At 39.9% G+C, this 17,841-nt stretch overlaps 1 protein-coding gene across 1 annotated transcript in view; it reads left to right on the forward strand.

Annotated features, from left to right (window-relative positions):
- The window catches only part of CERKL (CERK like autophagy regulator), a 134,614-nt gene that overhangs the window by 96,517 nt on the left and 20,256 nt on the right, over nt 1–17,841 (forward strand). The window contains exons 4-5 of the mRNA XM_069577062.2: nt 4,318–4,381; nt 10,776–10,918. Of these exons, the coding sequence (XP_069433163.1) occupies nt 4,318–4,381; nt 10,776–10,918 (207 nt within the window). The remainder of the gene's footprint in view (nt 1–4,317; nt 4,382–10,775; nt 10,919–17,841) is intronic.

Below are 17,841 nucleotides of genomic sequence, written 5' to 3' on the forward strand. Positions count from 1 at the left end.
CCAGAGGTTTGGTGGTGGGGGATAAAGGGTTGAAGAGTGTCAAAAGATACAGACTTCCTGTTTAAAAAAAAAAAAGATTCTCACCACATTAATGATAGTATATTCATTTCATTTTGGTTAGTGCTGAAAGTCTAACTCCTTCTAAATATAGATCGGCATCTTTTGAAATAGTTGAGCTAAAGGAGCATCTCCCCTCTGCTGCTACTTTCAATGCAGTATCTAATCTAATAATCCTATCAGAAGAACTGGAAGAACCTTAAAAAAGAGTTATTTATTCCTAATAACTTGATACATGAATCAAAAGGCAAGAGTGGAAAGCCCGTTCTGGCATATGATACCATTTCTTTCTTTTCCTCTCAAAGCAGAGCAGACTTTAAGAATTACACTGTTAAAGGTGTGAGAGGAATTCTGGACATCAGAGGATAACTCATAGAACAATGAAATTTAAAAAGTCAAGGCAGCCGAGAAATTAAACTGGGAAGAACTGTGGAGGCCATCTAGTTCAATTTCTCTCCTATGGTGGAGTGCAGGAGTGTGGCATTGCTAGCGGAAGAAGTGTCACTCCTGGGGCACTCCACAGCCTGGGCCTGGGCATCATGTGGTGGAGTCAGTGCGTGCTGCTGCTGGGCAATACTGATGGGCATTCTCATCTGGAGTTCAGAGTCGCTGTGCCCCTGTACATATTAGAAAAAGGCACCTCCTTTGTCCTCACTTACTAACAGGTGCTCTTTCTTCTGGGCTGATGTAGTCCAAAGTCACCTAGCACATTGAATAAGAGTATTAGCTGGATTGCAAACCTACTTGACCCTTTGCCAAATGTCTGTGGGAAATGTAAACTGCAAGAACTTGTGAGCTAATGTTTGCCTCCTTGTGACTTTCCTTGTTGATGTTTATCTCTTGTGCCTGCTAACTTGCTTCAGTTCTGTCCAACTCTTTGTGACTCTGTGGATGTAGCCTGCCAGGCTCCTCTGTCCATGGGGATTCTCTAGGCAAGAATACTGCAGTGGGTTGCCATGCTCCCCTTCAGGGGAATCTTCCCGACCCAAGGATCAATACAGGATATGTCTCCTGTATTGGCAGGCGGGTTCTTTACCACTAGTGCCACCATACAAAATAAATGAAATCAGTGTGTCCCATCTTGTGTGTACAATCTTTGAGGTATTTGAAAACAGATATCATGTACTCCCTTGATCTCACTTGTTCAAGACAGGCAGTTCCATTTTCTTCAGTCAATCTTTATAGTCACACAGCTCCTAGGCCTTCTTATGTTCATCATCATTATCGTGGTCAAAGACACTTCTCTGAATGTAGCTTTGATCTCTGCCAGCTCAGGGCCCATGGGAGTGCTTTGTCACCAGATAATTTTATCTCCTGTCTGACCCTGCGCAGAGCTGTCAAGAATGTAGGGTTTATTGTCACTTTTTTCCCTTCTTCTGGGATCATGTGTTTACCTTTTGACACTTTTACCAAATTTCTTTGGATTCTTTCCCTTTGGCTCTTGATATCTCTATTTGAAGCCTTCCCTTCCATGGAGATACCTCCTATTTCTCCTGATTTCACCCAGCAGAAAGCTAGGTGATCTGATAAAACTGTTAAAAAGTTGCTAGTCAGCTGAGGCATTACTCCCTCCCTGTTATACCTACATGTTAACAAAAATCTGTATCGTAAATGTTCACAAATCAGATCCAGCTAGAGAGAGAGAATTATGGGTGAAAAGTTCTTTTTATTATCCCTTGAATAATGATGGATATACATGACCAATCCATTTCTAATACTAGGATATCACTTAGGGAGTTGGAATTTATCCCTGCAGACAATGAATAGTCATCAATGGAGTTTATGTAGGGAAGAGATGTGATCAAACATATGCTTAAGAAATATCATTCTGGCTAGAGTGGGTAAATAGAGGGACACTGGAGGGAAGGCTGATGTGGTTTGCACATTAGAAATTGTGGTGACTGGGTCCAGGGCATCGGCTTGAGGAATGTTGGAATGCGGCAGCATAATTAAAAGGCAGAAACAACTGGCTTTGGGCATAGAGTGGTTGCAGAGAGTGAAAGAAAGGGATACTCTAGAGAGAAGACATTTCCTGTCTTGGGTAGTGAGGAGTGGATGATGGAACGCTAGAAAGAATGATGTAATGGAGAGGCAGTGTATTTGAAGGTGAGAATGATGGCTGCTACTTTAACTTACTAAGTGTGAAGTGCCTACGAGACAGGAAAGAAAATGGCATTTCAGTATCTTACCCCATTACAGACTTTTCTCACCAAACCAAGAAACGTTTCTTTTATGTTAGAATCAAAGTTCATCTGATTAAACTTTAGCCTGTTTCCTTACCACCAATCAATATCAACCTCAGGACATTACTTTTCTCCAATATTGTCTTTCTGAAGAAGTAATATTTCAACTGAAGGTTGAGGTGTATAGGGATCCCAGCAGTGGGAACTGTGTGTTCAAAGAGTTGTAAACAATGAAAACTCCAAATTTCCTGTATAAGAGAGATGTCAGTCAGATTGTCAAAGGAATGTAGTTGAAAGAAGAGGCTAGTCGCTTTCTTGTGATACTGCAGCTTCCTGGCAGCCCATGTTATTGTTTATTTGGAGTGATTTGAATCTGGCTCTTTCTGCTTCCAGAGCCCATAATATCCTGTATAAAATACACATTTTGATTCCTTCTACTTCTGAATGGGGCTTCCCAGGTGGTTCCTTAGTAAAGAATCTGCCTGCCATTTCAGGAGACATGTGTTCGATCCCTGGGTTGGAAAGATCCCCTGGAGGAGGGCATGGCAACCCACTCCAATATCCTTGCCTGGAGAATCCCATGGACAAAGGAACCTGGTGGGTGGCAGTTTGTAAGGTCGAATAGAGTCAGACACGACTGAAGCAACTTAGCGTGTGCACACATATGCATTTCCCCTGCAAGGTGAAAGGAAGAAATAGGCTATTATTTCAGATTTTTTGGTAAGTAGAAATATCATTTAACCAGAAGATATTTTTAAGGCTAATTTTATTTTGGATGTGGAAAGCTTTACCAAAGCAATCTTTGGAATAAAACCGAGACTTGATAAACTGACTCTTAGCATAAATACTTCTTCCCTAATACCCTTAATTATTCTTAATGTGTGTTTGTAAGATACTTTATTATTTTGCTTTTAAGGTTGCAGCTACTTACTGAAGTTACAGATGAATGATCAGCACACAGTCATGGATGATAACCTGTTTATTAATGTTGATATTTTATGTTCTGTTTTCTTGTCACTTTCTGTTAAATAGAATTTAATAGAGAAGTTATATTCCTGTGAATGTTAACAGCATTTGAATAAGCTGTGGGAAAATTACAATGTAATGTTGCTGGGTGCAGAATGATTCTTTTAGACACCAAGACTAATAATTTTTAACAATATCTAAAAACATTGTAGGAAAAGCTTGAACCATGCTGGCAGCAGGGACAGACAGGCATGAAAGATTAATGTAATCTCGCATATAATGATGCACATTCTTACACAAAAAATCCATCTGCAGTGTCATCTCAGTCAGCAGAAATCTTTGATGGGTGGATACAGCTGGGCTGTCTCTTCTGGCAGAGCTGCCCCAGAAAATGCTAAATGCGGTTGGACCGCGTGGTGCCATCTGCAGTGTGCCAGTTTATCCTGTCTTCACTGGCATTTGCAATACTGTACAGGGCATCATGACTGTAGAGACAGCGATAGGGAGTGACAGATTCATTTCCTCGGAGAATCTGGGCTCTGGTGGGCCTGTGCGCCACCCTCCTTGGCGTTGGGTCTGTTATCATTGGCGTTGGCTTGGCTTCACATTTTCACATCCAACTCCTCCTCTTTTTAGTCTAGCAGTTCCAGACACACATTCTTCTAGTATGTAAATCTTACACTAACCTTTCAAGTAATTTATTCATGTAAGGTTGCCAAAGCGATTTAACATTGACTATCTGATGCCAGCTAATATGCCTTATTTTCAAAATACTGCTGCTCCTAGGCTTCTGATTTAAAGGAAATGTGTCTTATTTAGGGAACACTAAACTGACAGGCACCAAGATAAATTATCTAATGGGATATCCCCAAATGACTTATGTAGTTGGAATAAATATATGACCCTCTTTTACATAAAACTATAAAACACATTGGGCAAGTAACACTTAATTCTCCTTGCCATGATTAAAATGTAAATATTCAAGAATAAATCTTGCTTTACGACCTGACCATATGTTTAGCATATTATTTTGCCAAACCAAGTTAAAAAGTGTAGATCATTCATTTAAAACTTTTACGTTTTTCTTTTTTCTCTCTCTCTTCTAATATAGTAACAGAATATGAAGGGCATGCCCTGTCACTACTCAAAGAATGCGAACTACAGGGATTTGATGGGTAGGTTGTATTCTTCATCTACATATACCATAGAGCTTATGTTATTAAATAGTTTCATTAGTTTTTAGTCACATATTTGGAGCTTACAGTTTTTAACTATTTGTGATGCATGTGATTGGGCTGTATTTCATTCATATATGTGTAGTAACAGCTAATGACGGTGATGTAATATGGCACAGTCATCTACCTCGGTGGACTGTGCATAGAAACACCGAAGGAGGGATGTGAATATAAGTATTGGGAAGTTACCGTGTGCTACCTCATACTTACTTTATGAACATATATTTGTGTCTAGAGTTCTTAATTTTTGGCTTTAACCCTGAGTATCTAGAAAAGCATTGATGGAAGATAATATATTGGTCATATGGCGTAACTATACTATGATCCTCTTTTGCAAATTTATTGGTAGTGTTAGTAGCTACCCCTGGGTTAATTTGGCTATGATTGAGTGTAAATATTTTATAAAAACAAATGCATTATTTTTAGGATGAAAAGAATGTGCTGATTTTACTTATCTTCTATAATTTAGTTGCTACCAAGTAAGTGTGTTATTCATAGTAGGCATTAGAAAGTGTTGTTTGCAATACATTGCTGGCATGTGTAGACATTTTTCACTAGCATGCAAACATTAGAAACAAGGCAAGTGACATATATTTCAATCGACATTTTAAAAACGTAGGTGAATCAATTTGCTAAAGTGCTGGATTGATGTACAAGACTAAAAGCTTATTCTTTTAGGGAAGATTTTTTGCAAGGGTGGGTGTTTCAGAGTTTTAAAAGGTGGCAGGCATGTGAATTATTCGGTCACATGGTGATGTCAGTGGCGGTGGGCAGCAATAGACTCACAGTATCAGGAAGGGCATTTGGGTCTTTCAACTGTAATGGAAGGCTTTACTCCTCCTGAAAAATTATTAGAATGTGTTAGAGAGGAAAGTGATGTAATCAGATTGGAGCATTACCAAGGTCAGTTTTCAGAAAAACTTAATATTTTGGGGTGAGGAAAAATATTGGATGAAGAAGAAAGTTTGGTAAGTAAGACATAATTTTTCAAAAAGGAATTTAATCGAAGGGAGTGAATCTAGATGGCGATGGTCTATAAATATTGAGCATGAAGAATATGAGGTAGGAGATTGCCGCAGAGCCTTATACTTAGTGCTCGACAGATTGATTAATAGGCTACATTTAGGAAATTACCTTGCAGATATACAATTTAAGAGAAGTAATTGGGGGAATCATGCCTACCAGCTACCTACCTTAATTTGCTACATGGTCCTGAAACACAGCTTGTGAATGTATAAGAGATGTTGCATTGCAAATAAGTTCTTGCTTTAAAACATGGCTATGTAATAAGAATAACAGATATTGTAGGTATTACACCTTGTCTTGCCTATTAACGTTATGAAGTGTTCCGGGAAATGTGTTATCTATAAATAAGGTCCATTGGTAATTAACTGTGCAAGGATCAAGAAGAATTTTGCAGAATGATGAAAAACTATAGCTTAAGTGCAACAGAATAATGTTTTCTCTTTACATGAACATACTTCTTATTTATTCCACATGGCAGGTGGTGGTATTATGCAGTATGGCTCTGCAAGATCTATAGAACCTTTAGTTATTACCTATATTTTTTTTCACCAAATAGTTTACCTAGCCATTATGTTAATTGAGCTCCAGTGATTTCACTTTATAGCATGCCAATTAATTTAGGATTTATAATAATTTAAGATTTCTTTTGGACGTCTTCTAAGATCCTTTAAATAGTTCATTTGGTTTTTTGAGTCCAGTTATTTCAGCAGGAGCTAAAATGGTGGTTGGGATACCTATCTTAATAAAATGGTCATTTTAAGTCATTCTACTTAGAATTACATAGAAAGGCATATATATGAGGAGAACAGTAGAAACAGTTTCTGTAGGCACTTCCAGAGAACAATTCTCTAACAAGTAGAATTGTTTGAAAGTGGAACACATTACATTGATGAGCACCCTGTTCCTGAATCTGTTTGAGTAGTTGTAGGAGTACTTTTTGAGAAATCGATATAAAAGACTCAAGGACAGGATGAGGTAACCCCAGGATTCTTTGGTATTTTGATGGAAGAGGGGCTCAACTTGAGCCTGAGGCATCTCTGCCTGTCTCTACTGGAGCTATTGATAGGGAATGAGAAGGAAATCACTTTAGGGATTTTAGACATAGACCAGAGATTAAGATCCTAGAGAAATTCTATGATATTATTCAAAAGCAAAATGATTCAGTAAATAATGTTTAAGAAGATTATTAAGATTTTGAAGTTGTTTTTAATGAGTTGCATATGTTTTTATGAAGACATATCGTGACATATTCCTACTGCCAGCAAAAACAGTGTATCAGTCCTCATGACAGCTGGTATGCAACTCCAGTGTGTTCCAGCAAACACTCTCAGATCCACTGCTGGAGTTTGCAGGAGCGTCCATTTCCATGTATTATGTGTTTTCAGTTCTGTCTGACTCTTTGCGACCCCGTGGACTGTAGCCTGCCAGGCTCCTCTGTCCTCTGTGGAATTTTCCAGGCAAGAACACTGGAGTGGGTAGGCATTTGCTTCTCCAGAGGATCTTCCTGACCCAGGGATTGAACCTAGGTGTCCTGCATAGCAGACAGATTCTTTATCATCTGAGCCACCGAGGAAACCCTGTCAGTTTCCATATTGCCTCCTCTATACTGGGCATGAACAGGAAGTTTTGTAAAGGCCAAGAAAAGAGTTATATCGGATGCATAGACTTGAAGCAGAAACAGTTGTGTTTGTATGTGTGCAAAGGGTTAAGCTAATCTGTAGCTCTTATGCAGATACGCATGTACTGTGTGTGCTGTCTCTTAGTCATGTCTCTTTGTGACTGCGGCCTGCCAGGCTCTTCTGTCCATGGAATTTTCCAGACAAGATACATATACTCATATTTTATTATTTGGTTTCACAACATTTTAAAACTTTAATTTGTTGAATTAGTTTTTTCCTTCATTTGAATTTATGAGAATCTAGGTATTATTTGGCTTACAATGACATTCTATCACCACTGTGATATCTGTATTGGTAAGTAAGGTTAAAAAGTATCTCTTCTCAAGAAAAAATTTAAGTTGAAAATCCAATAATAAACATTTTAATAATGATATGGGTTGATAGACAAATACACAGACACCCGTTTATATTTTTTTTTATCACTTTTAATAAAGAGAAATGAGATATTAGCTCCCAATTGTGCTTTTCTAGACAGCAAAGCTTTACTTTTGGTCAGGCATGAAAGAGTTTATTCTGAAAACACAAGGTGTACTGCTTCCAAAGGGTTACGTTTTAGGGTAACTCTTAAGTGTGATTAAATGAACCCATTTTTAAAGTTTTTTTTTGCCTTTTCTTTTAATAGCTAGACTCTTTTATGTTTATATTGAGTATATTCCCTAGGTTTGGTAACTATATCTCAAGAGGATCTTAATGATCTAGTATTTGTCAACATAAGTAAGTTCTTTTCTCTTATTTAATTGCACAGTGATTCTACTGTTAAACTGATTTCCAAAATAATAAAACTCTCCTAAGACTATTTTCATTGGGTCTTCTATGTAAGAAAGGAGTCTAACATATCAAATAGTAGTGTAGTTTCTAAGACCAACTTGTCTTATTTCAAAATCTCATTCTATAACTTACCATGGTATGACCTTGGAACAGTTGCTTAATCTTTTTATGTCTTATTTTCCAAATCTGTGAATTGGGAGTAAAAGTGTATACTGTGTGTAGTTATTGTTCAAATTAAAGAAATTAATACATGGACAGTGTTGACAATGTCTGATACATAGTAATTGTTCACTGTTACTTTATTACTGTAATTATCATTTGTTTTAGTTTCAAAATATCTAACACAGAATGCCTTATGACAATATTTCAAAGGTTTTTGTAGTAGAGCATATTCCTATATGTGCTTCTCTGGTGTCTCAGACAGTTAAGAATCTGCCTATAATGCAGGAGACCTGGATTTGATCCCTGTTTCAGAAAGATCCCCTGGAGAAGGGAATGGCAACCCACTTCGGTATTCTCGTCTGGAGACTTCCATGGACAGAGGAGTCTGGCAGGCTACAGTCCATGGAGCCACAGAGTTGGACACAACTGAGCCACTCACATGTGTGTCCTGAGAAAGCCTCATTTCTACTAACTCTAGCAGTTAGCGTTAACATGTACACAGCACTGTAACTCCATGCAGGATTCCAGGGGTCAAATATTACCATATGGTATGGAAGAGGCAAGTTGTTTGTGCTCAGTGAGATATGTTGGATGACTTTACCTGAGCTTTTTAGGCCACACACTCTTGGTTGGTAGACAGGCATAAAACCAGGAGTTAAGTCCACAAAATGTTTGAAAAGGTAGAGGTCTTTGAAATCATACAGATAAGATTCAAATCAAACCTTGGCTTCCCCATATATGAAAATGAGGCTAATGCCTATTTTACAGATTTTTAAGAATTTAATAGAATAGAGCCAATATATTATATGACATGAAGTTGGTGCTCAGTGGGTGTAATCACTTTTCTCTGAATCAGTGGCTGTACTGATGGCTGCTGGAATCAGTTCAGACACAAAATAATATCCCCAGCCAAACATGACCTGGGTCATATCCCATATCATAGAATTTCTTCTAGTTAGGATGGACCTTGGATTGCCCAGGCTATGTGCAGCCTTAGCCCTGAACCCCACCTAGGTGCTGGGGCTGAAAGACTGAGAACACGGTGGAGGCAGCTGATGGAGACAGTGTTCTCAGCCTCAGGATCCACCAGCTTCTGGAGCTTCCTGAACTTAGGGAACCAGGAACCTCTGCTGATTATGCCTTGTAGGCTGTTCTGTTTGGCAAAAAGAATTTTTAAATATATCGAATGCTGGTTGTTAATGTTTATAAGTTAGGAGACTTATCCCCAAAGCAGGTCCTGTGGCTTCCCTAGAAAAATCAGAAGATGTGGTCCTCTAAGCCTGCCTCCTGGATGATGCAGTGGACGGGAGCCAAGAGACTACTTCTCCTTTAGAGGAGCAGACTCTTCTGCTGCAGGGCCTGGGAGGTCCTGGGGCATGGCCCCTGCTCTCAATAACACAAACGCTTTCCCTTTGGGTCAGTTGATGTGATTTTGGTATTTAATGTTATTATTTTTAAATGTTTGGCTATGCTGGGTTTTTGTTCCTGCGTGCGGGCTTTTCTCTAGTTGTGGCGAGCCAGGGCTGCTCTCTAGTTGCCGTGTGCAGGCTTTTCTTTGTGGTGGCTTCCCTTTTTGCAGAGCACAGGCTCTAGGGCACATGGGCTCAGGAACTGGGGCTCCCCGGCTTTAGAGCACAGGCTCAGTAGTTGGGGCTCACCAACTTAGCTGCTCTGTGGTATGTGGTATCTCCCTGGGTCAGGGATCAAACCTATGTCTCCTGCAGGTGGACTCTTCATCACTGAGCTGTCAGGGAAGCCCGTTATTTTACATCTTTTAAATACAAATGACTCTGACAAAACCTCTGACATTCTATATGACTTTCATGGATTCCCACCTCACTCCTCCTATAGCGTACTTATGGCGAGGTTCTAAAAAAATTTTAGTACTGACTAGAGTCAAAGGCTAGTAGCACTCATTTTAAAAGTGCAGTATCACAGTAATATCCAAGAGGTGAAAACCAGTTCAGGTTTGCAATTGACATTTATAACTAATGATAATTAGTAGTTCCTTAAATTAAAGCTTTATATTTTACATGATTTTTATTGCTTTTCAGAGCTTTTATTGTCTTTTCAGAGCTATATTGAAAATTAGCAGGGTTTTATGCTTTGGCTTGTGTTAGTTAAATGAATTTCAATGACTTATTAACGTAAAATAAAAATAATATGCTTTGGGATATTAACAAAGCAAAATTCAGGTCAGATGTGAATTAACATGTTCGAGTGTTTTAATGCCTCTTGAAAGTGAAAAGTGGAGGTGTTAGTTGCTTAATCGTGTCTGACTCTGTGACCTTATGCACTGTAGCCCACCAGGCTCCTCTGTCCTTGGAATTCTCCAGACAGGAATACTGGAGTGGGTAGCCATTCCCTACTCCAGGGGATCTTCCTGACCCAGGGATTGAACCTGGGTCACTTGCATTGCAGGCAGATTCTTTACCATCTGAGCCACTCAGCTGACTTTTAGACTGTATGTTTGAATATTTTTTGAGTTGAACCATAATAAAGTTCAGCTAATGTCTTCTTGTAAACTTTATCAGTGCAGTGCTAGTGTCTTCTTATCCATTGACATATATTGAAATAGTTGAAGCTATGAGTAATTATGCAAATATAATATGTAAGATTAATATTTTAAAGTTTACATTTCACAAATTATTGCCAGTTATTCTGATGTTATTCATTCTTTGACTTAATTTCTTTTCCAGTGTGGTATGTGTTGGTGGAGATGGATCTGCCAGTGAAGTAGCCCATGCTTTGCTTCTTAGAGCCCAGAAGAATGCAGGGTTGGAAACAGACAGCATCCTGACTCCTGTGGGAGCCCAGCTTCCGCTTGGTGTGATACCAGCAGGCAAGGGAGGGCCCCTGGATTTGCCAAGTGAACCCTCTCCCCCATCTCTTCCTGTATTACTCTCTAACCTAGACAGCATCATACAGAGTTAAATGCACAGACTTTGAGTATGAAAGACCCACGCTTGGCATCCAAGTTATTTAATTTCTTTGAGCCTTATTTCTCTAAATAAGAGATAACACACATGATGCCCCCTTCATTATGAGGTTATTATGGTATTAAATTAGAAGTATATTTGCAGAGTTTAATATAGTTAAGCAAACAACAAATGGGACTATTATTCTACCTTCCCATATAAAAGTTTAATGATCACACAGTTCCAGATATGAAATTTCAACACAGGGCCACTCCAGTCAAACTGCTTATAATTCCATATGGGATAAAATGTAGTAACTCAATTCCCATAATTGAAGTATAAATAGATAAGTTTGAGAATACCAAAAGGATTCATCCTGACTGCTGTGTCTCCAGCAGCTAGAACAGAATGTGGTACCATGAACGCTTAATAAGGTTTACGTGAATAAATGTAAAGAAATTATAGAGCAACTGGCACTTGAACGGGACCTAAAAATAGGTAGAAGCTGGCCTGAAAGATAAGGATAAGTTATTTTCTTGGCTGCAAAAATAACAAGTGGCAAGGCAAAATCCAGGAATGTGAAAGAAAAGACTGCAGGGCATTTGTTGGGTGGTACTGGTGTCAAAATGGGTCTAAACTTTGGTGGTTTCTGGATGCCACAGGAAAGGGTCTGAATTGCTGTCAGGGAACAATGGGAGGTTTAGACAAGGGAGCAGCCTTCTGGGAACCTGCTCTAGGAATAAGCCTGATTGGAGGAAAAGAAAGTAGACGTGAGTCAGGGAGAACAGCCAGAGCAACACCGGCATCTGGAACAGGCAACAGCATCTTTGGCAGGTTTGTTCTATTAATCAAGTCCTTCCTCCCAAATTATTATTGAAACAAACAATAGTGAAAAAGGTGATATATTTTTTTTAAAACATCACATATTGTCATCTCTATAAGAAGAGTAGAAACAATTACAGTTGACCCTTGATCAGTATACAGTTGGCCCTTCTTTTCTCTGCATTCTCAAATTTAAACCACTGGGAACAGTGAAGTACTGTAGTATTCACTATATAGGGCTTCCCTCGTAGCTCAGTTGGTAAAAGAATCTGCCTGCAAGGGAGGAGACTCAGGGTCGATTCCCGGATTGGGAAGATTCTCTGGAGAAGGGAATGGCAACCCACTCCATTAGTCTTGCCTGCAGAATCCAATGGACAGAGGAGCCTGGCAGGCTACAGTTCATGGAGTCAAAAGAGTCAGACATGACTTAGCGACTAAACCACCACCACCATAGTGTTTACTGGGCTTTCCTGGTGGCTCAGCAGTAAAGAATTCTCCTGCAATGTGGGAACTGCAGGAGATGTGAGTTCCATCCTTGGGTCAGGAGGATCCCCTGGAGGAAGGCACAGCAACTCACTCCAGTATTCTTGCCTGCAGAATCCCATGAACAGAGGCGCCTGGCAGGCTATAGTCCATAAGGTCACAAAGAGTCAGGCACAGCTGAAGTGACTTAGCACAGCATGGCATAGTATTCACAACTGAAAAATATCCACATCTAAGTGAATCTTCTCACTTCAAACCCATGTTGTTCAAGGGCCAGTTGTATTGTTTCCTGTGAAAATGGAAAACAATGCATATGATTGAAAAAGAAATCAACTTTCTATCCATTGAATAATCAGAGACATTTAGTATGGATTTTAGTATACTTGTATTATCAATCGACAAAGAACAGGAGACATACCAGTGCTCTTTTAGAGTAAAAAGTCCTTCATAAAAACAAAAATTTAAATGAAGAGGGTTATAAGGATATATCCTTATGATTATAAAACCTGTTAAGAAAAATCTGTGAAAATAAACCTTTTAGGTAGACAGTACAAAATGCATCAATTAAAAAAGATGCTTTGGAAGCACACTTTGACCTTTCTGTGTCATTTTAGGAGTATGTCTATAATGGTGGAACTTTCCTAACCTTTTCCCTTCGGGCAGAGTGGATATGCTGAGCTCACTGTTTCTTTTCCATAGTACTTAGACCCCTGAGGTCACTCATTCAGTGCTGTGCATCAAAGTGGAAGGATGGATGTCCCCACAGGTATGCATTTGAAATCAAGTGAATAGCGAGCTAGAAACAATTGTGGTTAAGCTTACTTTTAAAAATACAGCTCAGATTTTATAGAGGAATAGCATTGAATTTTATTATCATCATACTTTTTAAACATATTTCTGATTTTTAGAGCATTTTCCAGATACAGTGGATGTGTATTGATAGAAATGGCATTTGAATATTTTTTATTTAGAAGATCCAGCCTGTTGCCAAAACTTTGGTGGTTGTATAGAAGTTCCAGCTTATGGATTGCATCTAATAGGAGGAAATCATGTGCAGGATGTAATTAATATGAGGACTCTGTGTCTGGTCAGGGCTTTGTAGAGACTGGTAACAAGAGCTAGGCAGGAAGTTTCTAAGCTGAATGCAGAAGACAGTCTGCCTTTGAACCCATTTGCCTCCTGGAGAGAGACACCCAGAGGGAGAGTGTTTAGTAAATTACTCCACTGAGCCAACAGACTAAACCGCTGAATTATGGTCAGACTCAAATGGATCAGATGTGGGGAAGCCTGTATTTGAACTACTGGCCATTAGCAGTGGTGTTTGTTGCTATGGGAACTGGTGCTAAGGAACTATACAGAGAGATTCCGATTAAAGGGATGAGGGGGAGGATAGAGAAAAAAGCCAAAGAGGACATAAAAATAAAAAAGAAATCCAGTTGATGTAAAACAAGGCTCAATCCACATACTGATGACTGGGAACCATATATTCCTATAGAATTCATAAATAGATTCATGCATTCCAATTAATTTAAGGAGAATAAAATATTGCCAAGGGTCTGTTAATTTCTATGATATTTTAGGCAAAGAACCGAAGTATAGGTGCAGTTTTCGTGAGAATTTTAGATATGCTTGACTAGGAAGTCATTACATCACATTTATCTGTTTGGATGTGGGAGACATTAATGGCTTTATGAATATTCATGATGTCTGGTTAATTAAGTTAATTGTTCTGCAGAAGTGCTTGCACTTCCAAGGACAGTTTTTTTTTTTCTTTTTGCCTCCGTAGCTTCTGCCTGGTTCTTGCATCAGTCATGCATTACATGATCTGCGGCTTCTGTCCTTACTCGTTGGGTGTGGCACATTTTAGCAGATTTGGGGAGGTGGCAGTGAGTAAAGTTGCTGGTAGTGTTAAGAAAAACAACTTTTCAGGCTAATTAAAATGTTTACCTCGAGGCAGAACATTTATAGCTTTTGTGAGAATGCTAAAATTACATAGTTTTTATTTATGTGAGCAGCATGTTCTTTTGGCATGTAGATATCTTTCTGGATGGATCACATTTTGTTTCAGGAAATTGTACTCTTTTAGATTATTCAAACAAAAATATGAAGCAATCTACAGCTTTATAATTTTACATCTACTTTCTTCATGAACTTTCCTCTTAAATTCAGAGTGTTAAAAAAAAAAGTTCTTCAGGATTAAGGTACAGAATAAGCAGAATAGAAGATGACTGAAATGGTTTTTTGACTTTTGGTCATGTCTGTTATCACTGCCAGGTTCAATGGAATTAAAGGAAAGTGGCAAAGTTGCAAAGCCTGAGAAGACATAAAAATAAAAAGCAATCTCTATCTTTCTAAGAGGATTGGGCAAACTCAAGGGAATAAATGGTCTTTATTTTTCTTGAGTCATGATATGTGTCATTCTCTACTGCACACGACAACATTATGTTTTTAAATAGTCTTCCTAGAGGAATGCTCTAATGGTCTGTTCCTCCTTAACCATGGTAATGGAGGAAGTGTGTTTCATGGAGTACTGTAATCCATTGATAATCTTAAATATCTCACTCTAATTATGTAGCCTCCTCCAAAACCTTCAACATAAATCTGGTTGGGAAGTAAAATAGATTGGTTTGTTTTTGCTTCCCCCTCCCCTCACCTAGTCCAGATTACTTAGCAATTAGATGTCCAAAGGCAGCCTACAGAGGGTCAAAGGATAATTGGAAAGGCCTAGGGATGGGGGAGCCTGATGGGCTGCTGTCTATGGGGTCGTGCAGAGTCGGACACAACTGAAGCGACTTAGCAGCAGCAGCAGCAGCAGCAGCAGCAGCAGCAGGTGATTGACAGCTGGCCCTGGGATTTCTTTGGAAGGAATGATGCTAAAGCTGAAACTCCAATACTTTGGCCACCTCATGCGAAGAGTTGACTCATTGGAAAAGACTTGGGGGTAGGAGGAGAAGGGATCCTCAACAGAGGATGAGATGGCTGGATGGCATCACTGACTCGATGGATGTGAATTTGAGTGAACTCTGGGAGGTGATGGACAGGGAGGCTTGGCGTGCTGCGATTCATGGGGTCGCAAAGGGTTGGACACGACTGAGCGACTGAACTGAACTGAGCTGAACTGAAAGATCCACTGAGGAACAGATTTCTTGACCGCTTTTCTCAGACCTTAGGGTGCATACAAGTCACCTGGAAAACTTGCTAAGACATGGACGTCTGGGCCCCACTCCCAGCTACTACTCCCTTTCCATAGGTTGGAGGTGGAACCCAGAAATTTCCCTTTTTAACAAGCTCTAGCAGGTAATGTCGGAGAAGGCAATGGCACACCACTCCAGTACTGTTGCCTGGAAAATACTATGGACAGAGGAGCCTGGTAGGCTGCAGTCCATGGGGTCGCTAAGAGTTGGATACGACTGAGTGACTTCACTTTCACTTTTCACTTTCATGCATTGGAGAAGGAAATGGCAACCCACTCCAGTGTTATTGCCTGGAGAATCCCAGGGATGGGGGAGCCTGGTGGACTTCAGACATGACTGAAGTGACTTAGCAGCAGCAGTAGCAGCAGGTAATGTTGATACAAGTGATCCTTGAACCATAAATTCTAGAGAAGGACCTCTCCATATATTTATTATACATAACCTAAAGATCTTATAAAATGCAGACTATGACTTGTTAGGCATAGAGTGGGGCCTCACAATCAACATTGTAATAAACATGGAGATGTGGCCATTGCTGTTTGATTATGGGACATATTTTGAGTAACAAGGGTCAGAACATAAACTACCTTTTGATGAATCAGTTAAAACCAGTTTACTAGTTGGTCAAGGTGGACATTTCTTTGCATTGGTATCATTAGAGGTCTGAAAATCTAAATGCTTAGGTAGGTACCTCATGATTATTATTGTATTGTTTGATAATGGCTGCACTGCCTCAAGGAGAAGGCAGTGGCACCCCACTCCAGTACTCTTGCCTAGAAAATCCCATGGATGGAGGAGCCTGGTGGGCTGCAGTCCATGGGGTCATGAAGAGTCAGACATGACTGAACGACTTCCCTTTCACTTTTCACTTTCATGCATTGGAGAAGGAAATGGCAACCCACTCCAGTGTTCTTGCCTGGAGAATCCCAGGGGGGATGGGGGAGCCTGGTGGGTTGCCGGCTATGGGGTCGCGCAGAGTCGGACACGACTGAAGTGACTTAGCAGCAGCAGCAGCAGCAGCACTGCCTCAACTTCTTCAACTGAGAACCCAAGCATATATCCATTCAAAGTGACAAATCAAAGGGATTACATATGACCATGCAAGAAAGTTCCTGATTAGCAAAGCCAGGGGACTAGTCTTTGCCTCGATAGCTATAGTGTGTGTGTGCTTAATCACTTAGTCGTGTCTGACTCTTCGTGACCTGATGGACCATAGTCCGCCAGGCTCCTCTGTCCATGGGGATTCTCTAGGCAAGAATACTGGAGTGGGTTGCCGTGCTCTCCTCCAGGGGATCTTCCCAACCCGGGGATTGAACCCAGGTCTCCCGCATTGCAGGTAGATTCTTTGCTGTGTGAGCCACCAGGAAAGCCTGATAGCTGTAGTACACATCACATCCATGCTAGCACAGCTCTTGGCAGTTACTGGACTTAAATCAAGAAAAATTATAACTTCTTAATTTTAAATCTTTTTTACTCCCTGGGAATGTGCTAGCTGGTATTTTTCCCTTTGAAAGCAGACCTTTACCCCAAGATCTCAGACACATAAGTATTACAGGGGTGTGACTTGAGAGAGCTCTTTTTCTGTGTAGGCTGGTGGGAAAAATTCATGTGGATCTTAAATTATCCTAGCAATATAGAGAAATCTGTGTCTCAATACAGATTCTCATACTGTGGCAGATACCATGGAAAGAAGTGTTTTCTTCACCTATGATGCAATATCTCAGATAGCCCCCCAACTTGGTTAAGAGCTTTGTTGTTTTTCAGTTGCTAAGTTATGTCTGACTCTTTGCAACTCCACGAACTGCAGCACTCCAGGCTTCCCTGTCCTTCACCATCTCCCAGACTTTGCTCAACTCATGTCCATTGAGTTGGTGATGCCATCCAACCATCTCATCCTCTGTCACCCCTTTCTCCTCCTGCCCTCAATCTTTCCCAGCATCAGGGTCTTTTCCAGTGAGTTGGCTTTTTGCATCAGGTGTTCAGAGTATTGAAGCTTCAGCATCAGTCCTTCCAATGATTACTCAGGACTGATTTCTTTTAGGATTGACTGGTTTGATCTCCTTGCTGTTCAAGGGACTCTCAAGAATCTTCTCCAGTATCACAATTTGAAAGCATCAATTCTTTGGCTCTCAGCCTTCTTTATGGTCCAGCTGTTACATCCATGCATGACTAACTGGAAAAACCGTACCTTTAACTATACTGACTTTTGTCTACAAAGTGATGTCTCTGCTTTTTAATACACTACCTAGGTTTATCATAGCTTTTCTTCCAAGGAGTAAGCATGGTTTAATTTCATGGCTGCAGTCACCATCTGTAGTGATTTTTGACTCAAGAAAATGAAATTTGTC

Source organism: Ovis canadensis, chromosome 2 (assembly GCF_042477335.2).
Source record: "Ovis canadensis isolate MfBH-ARS-UI-01 breed Bighorn chromosome 2, ARS-UI_OviCan_v2, whole genome shotgun sequence".
NCBI classification, from domain to species: Eukaryota; Metazoa; Chordata; class Mammalia; order Artiodactyla; family Bovidae; genus Ovis; species Ovis canadensis.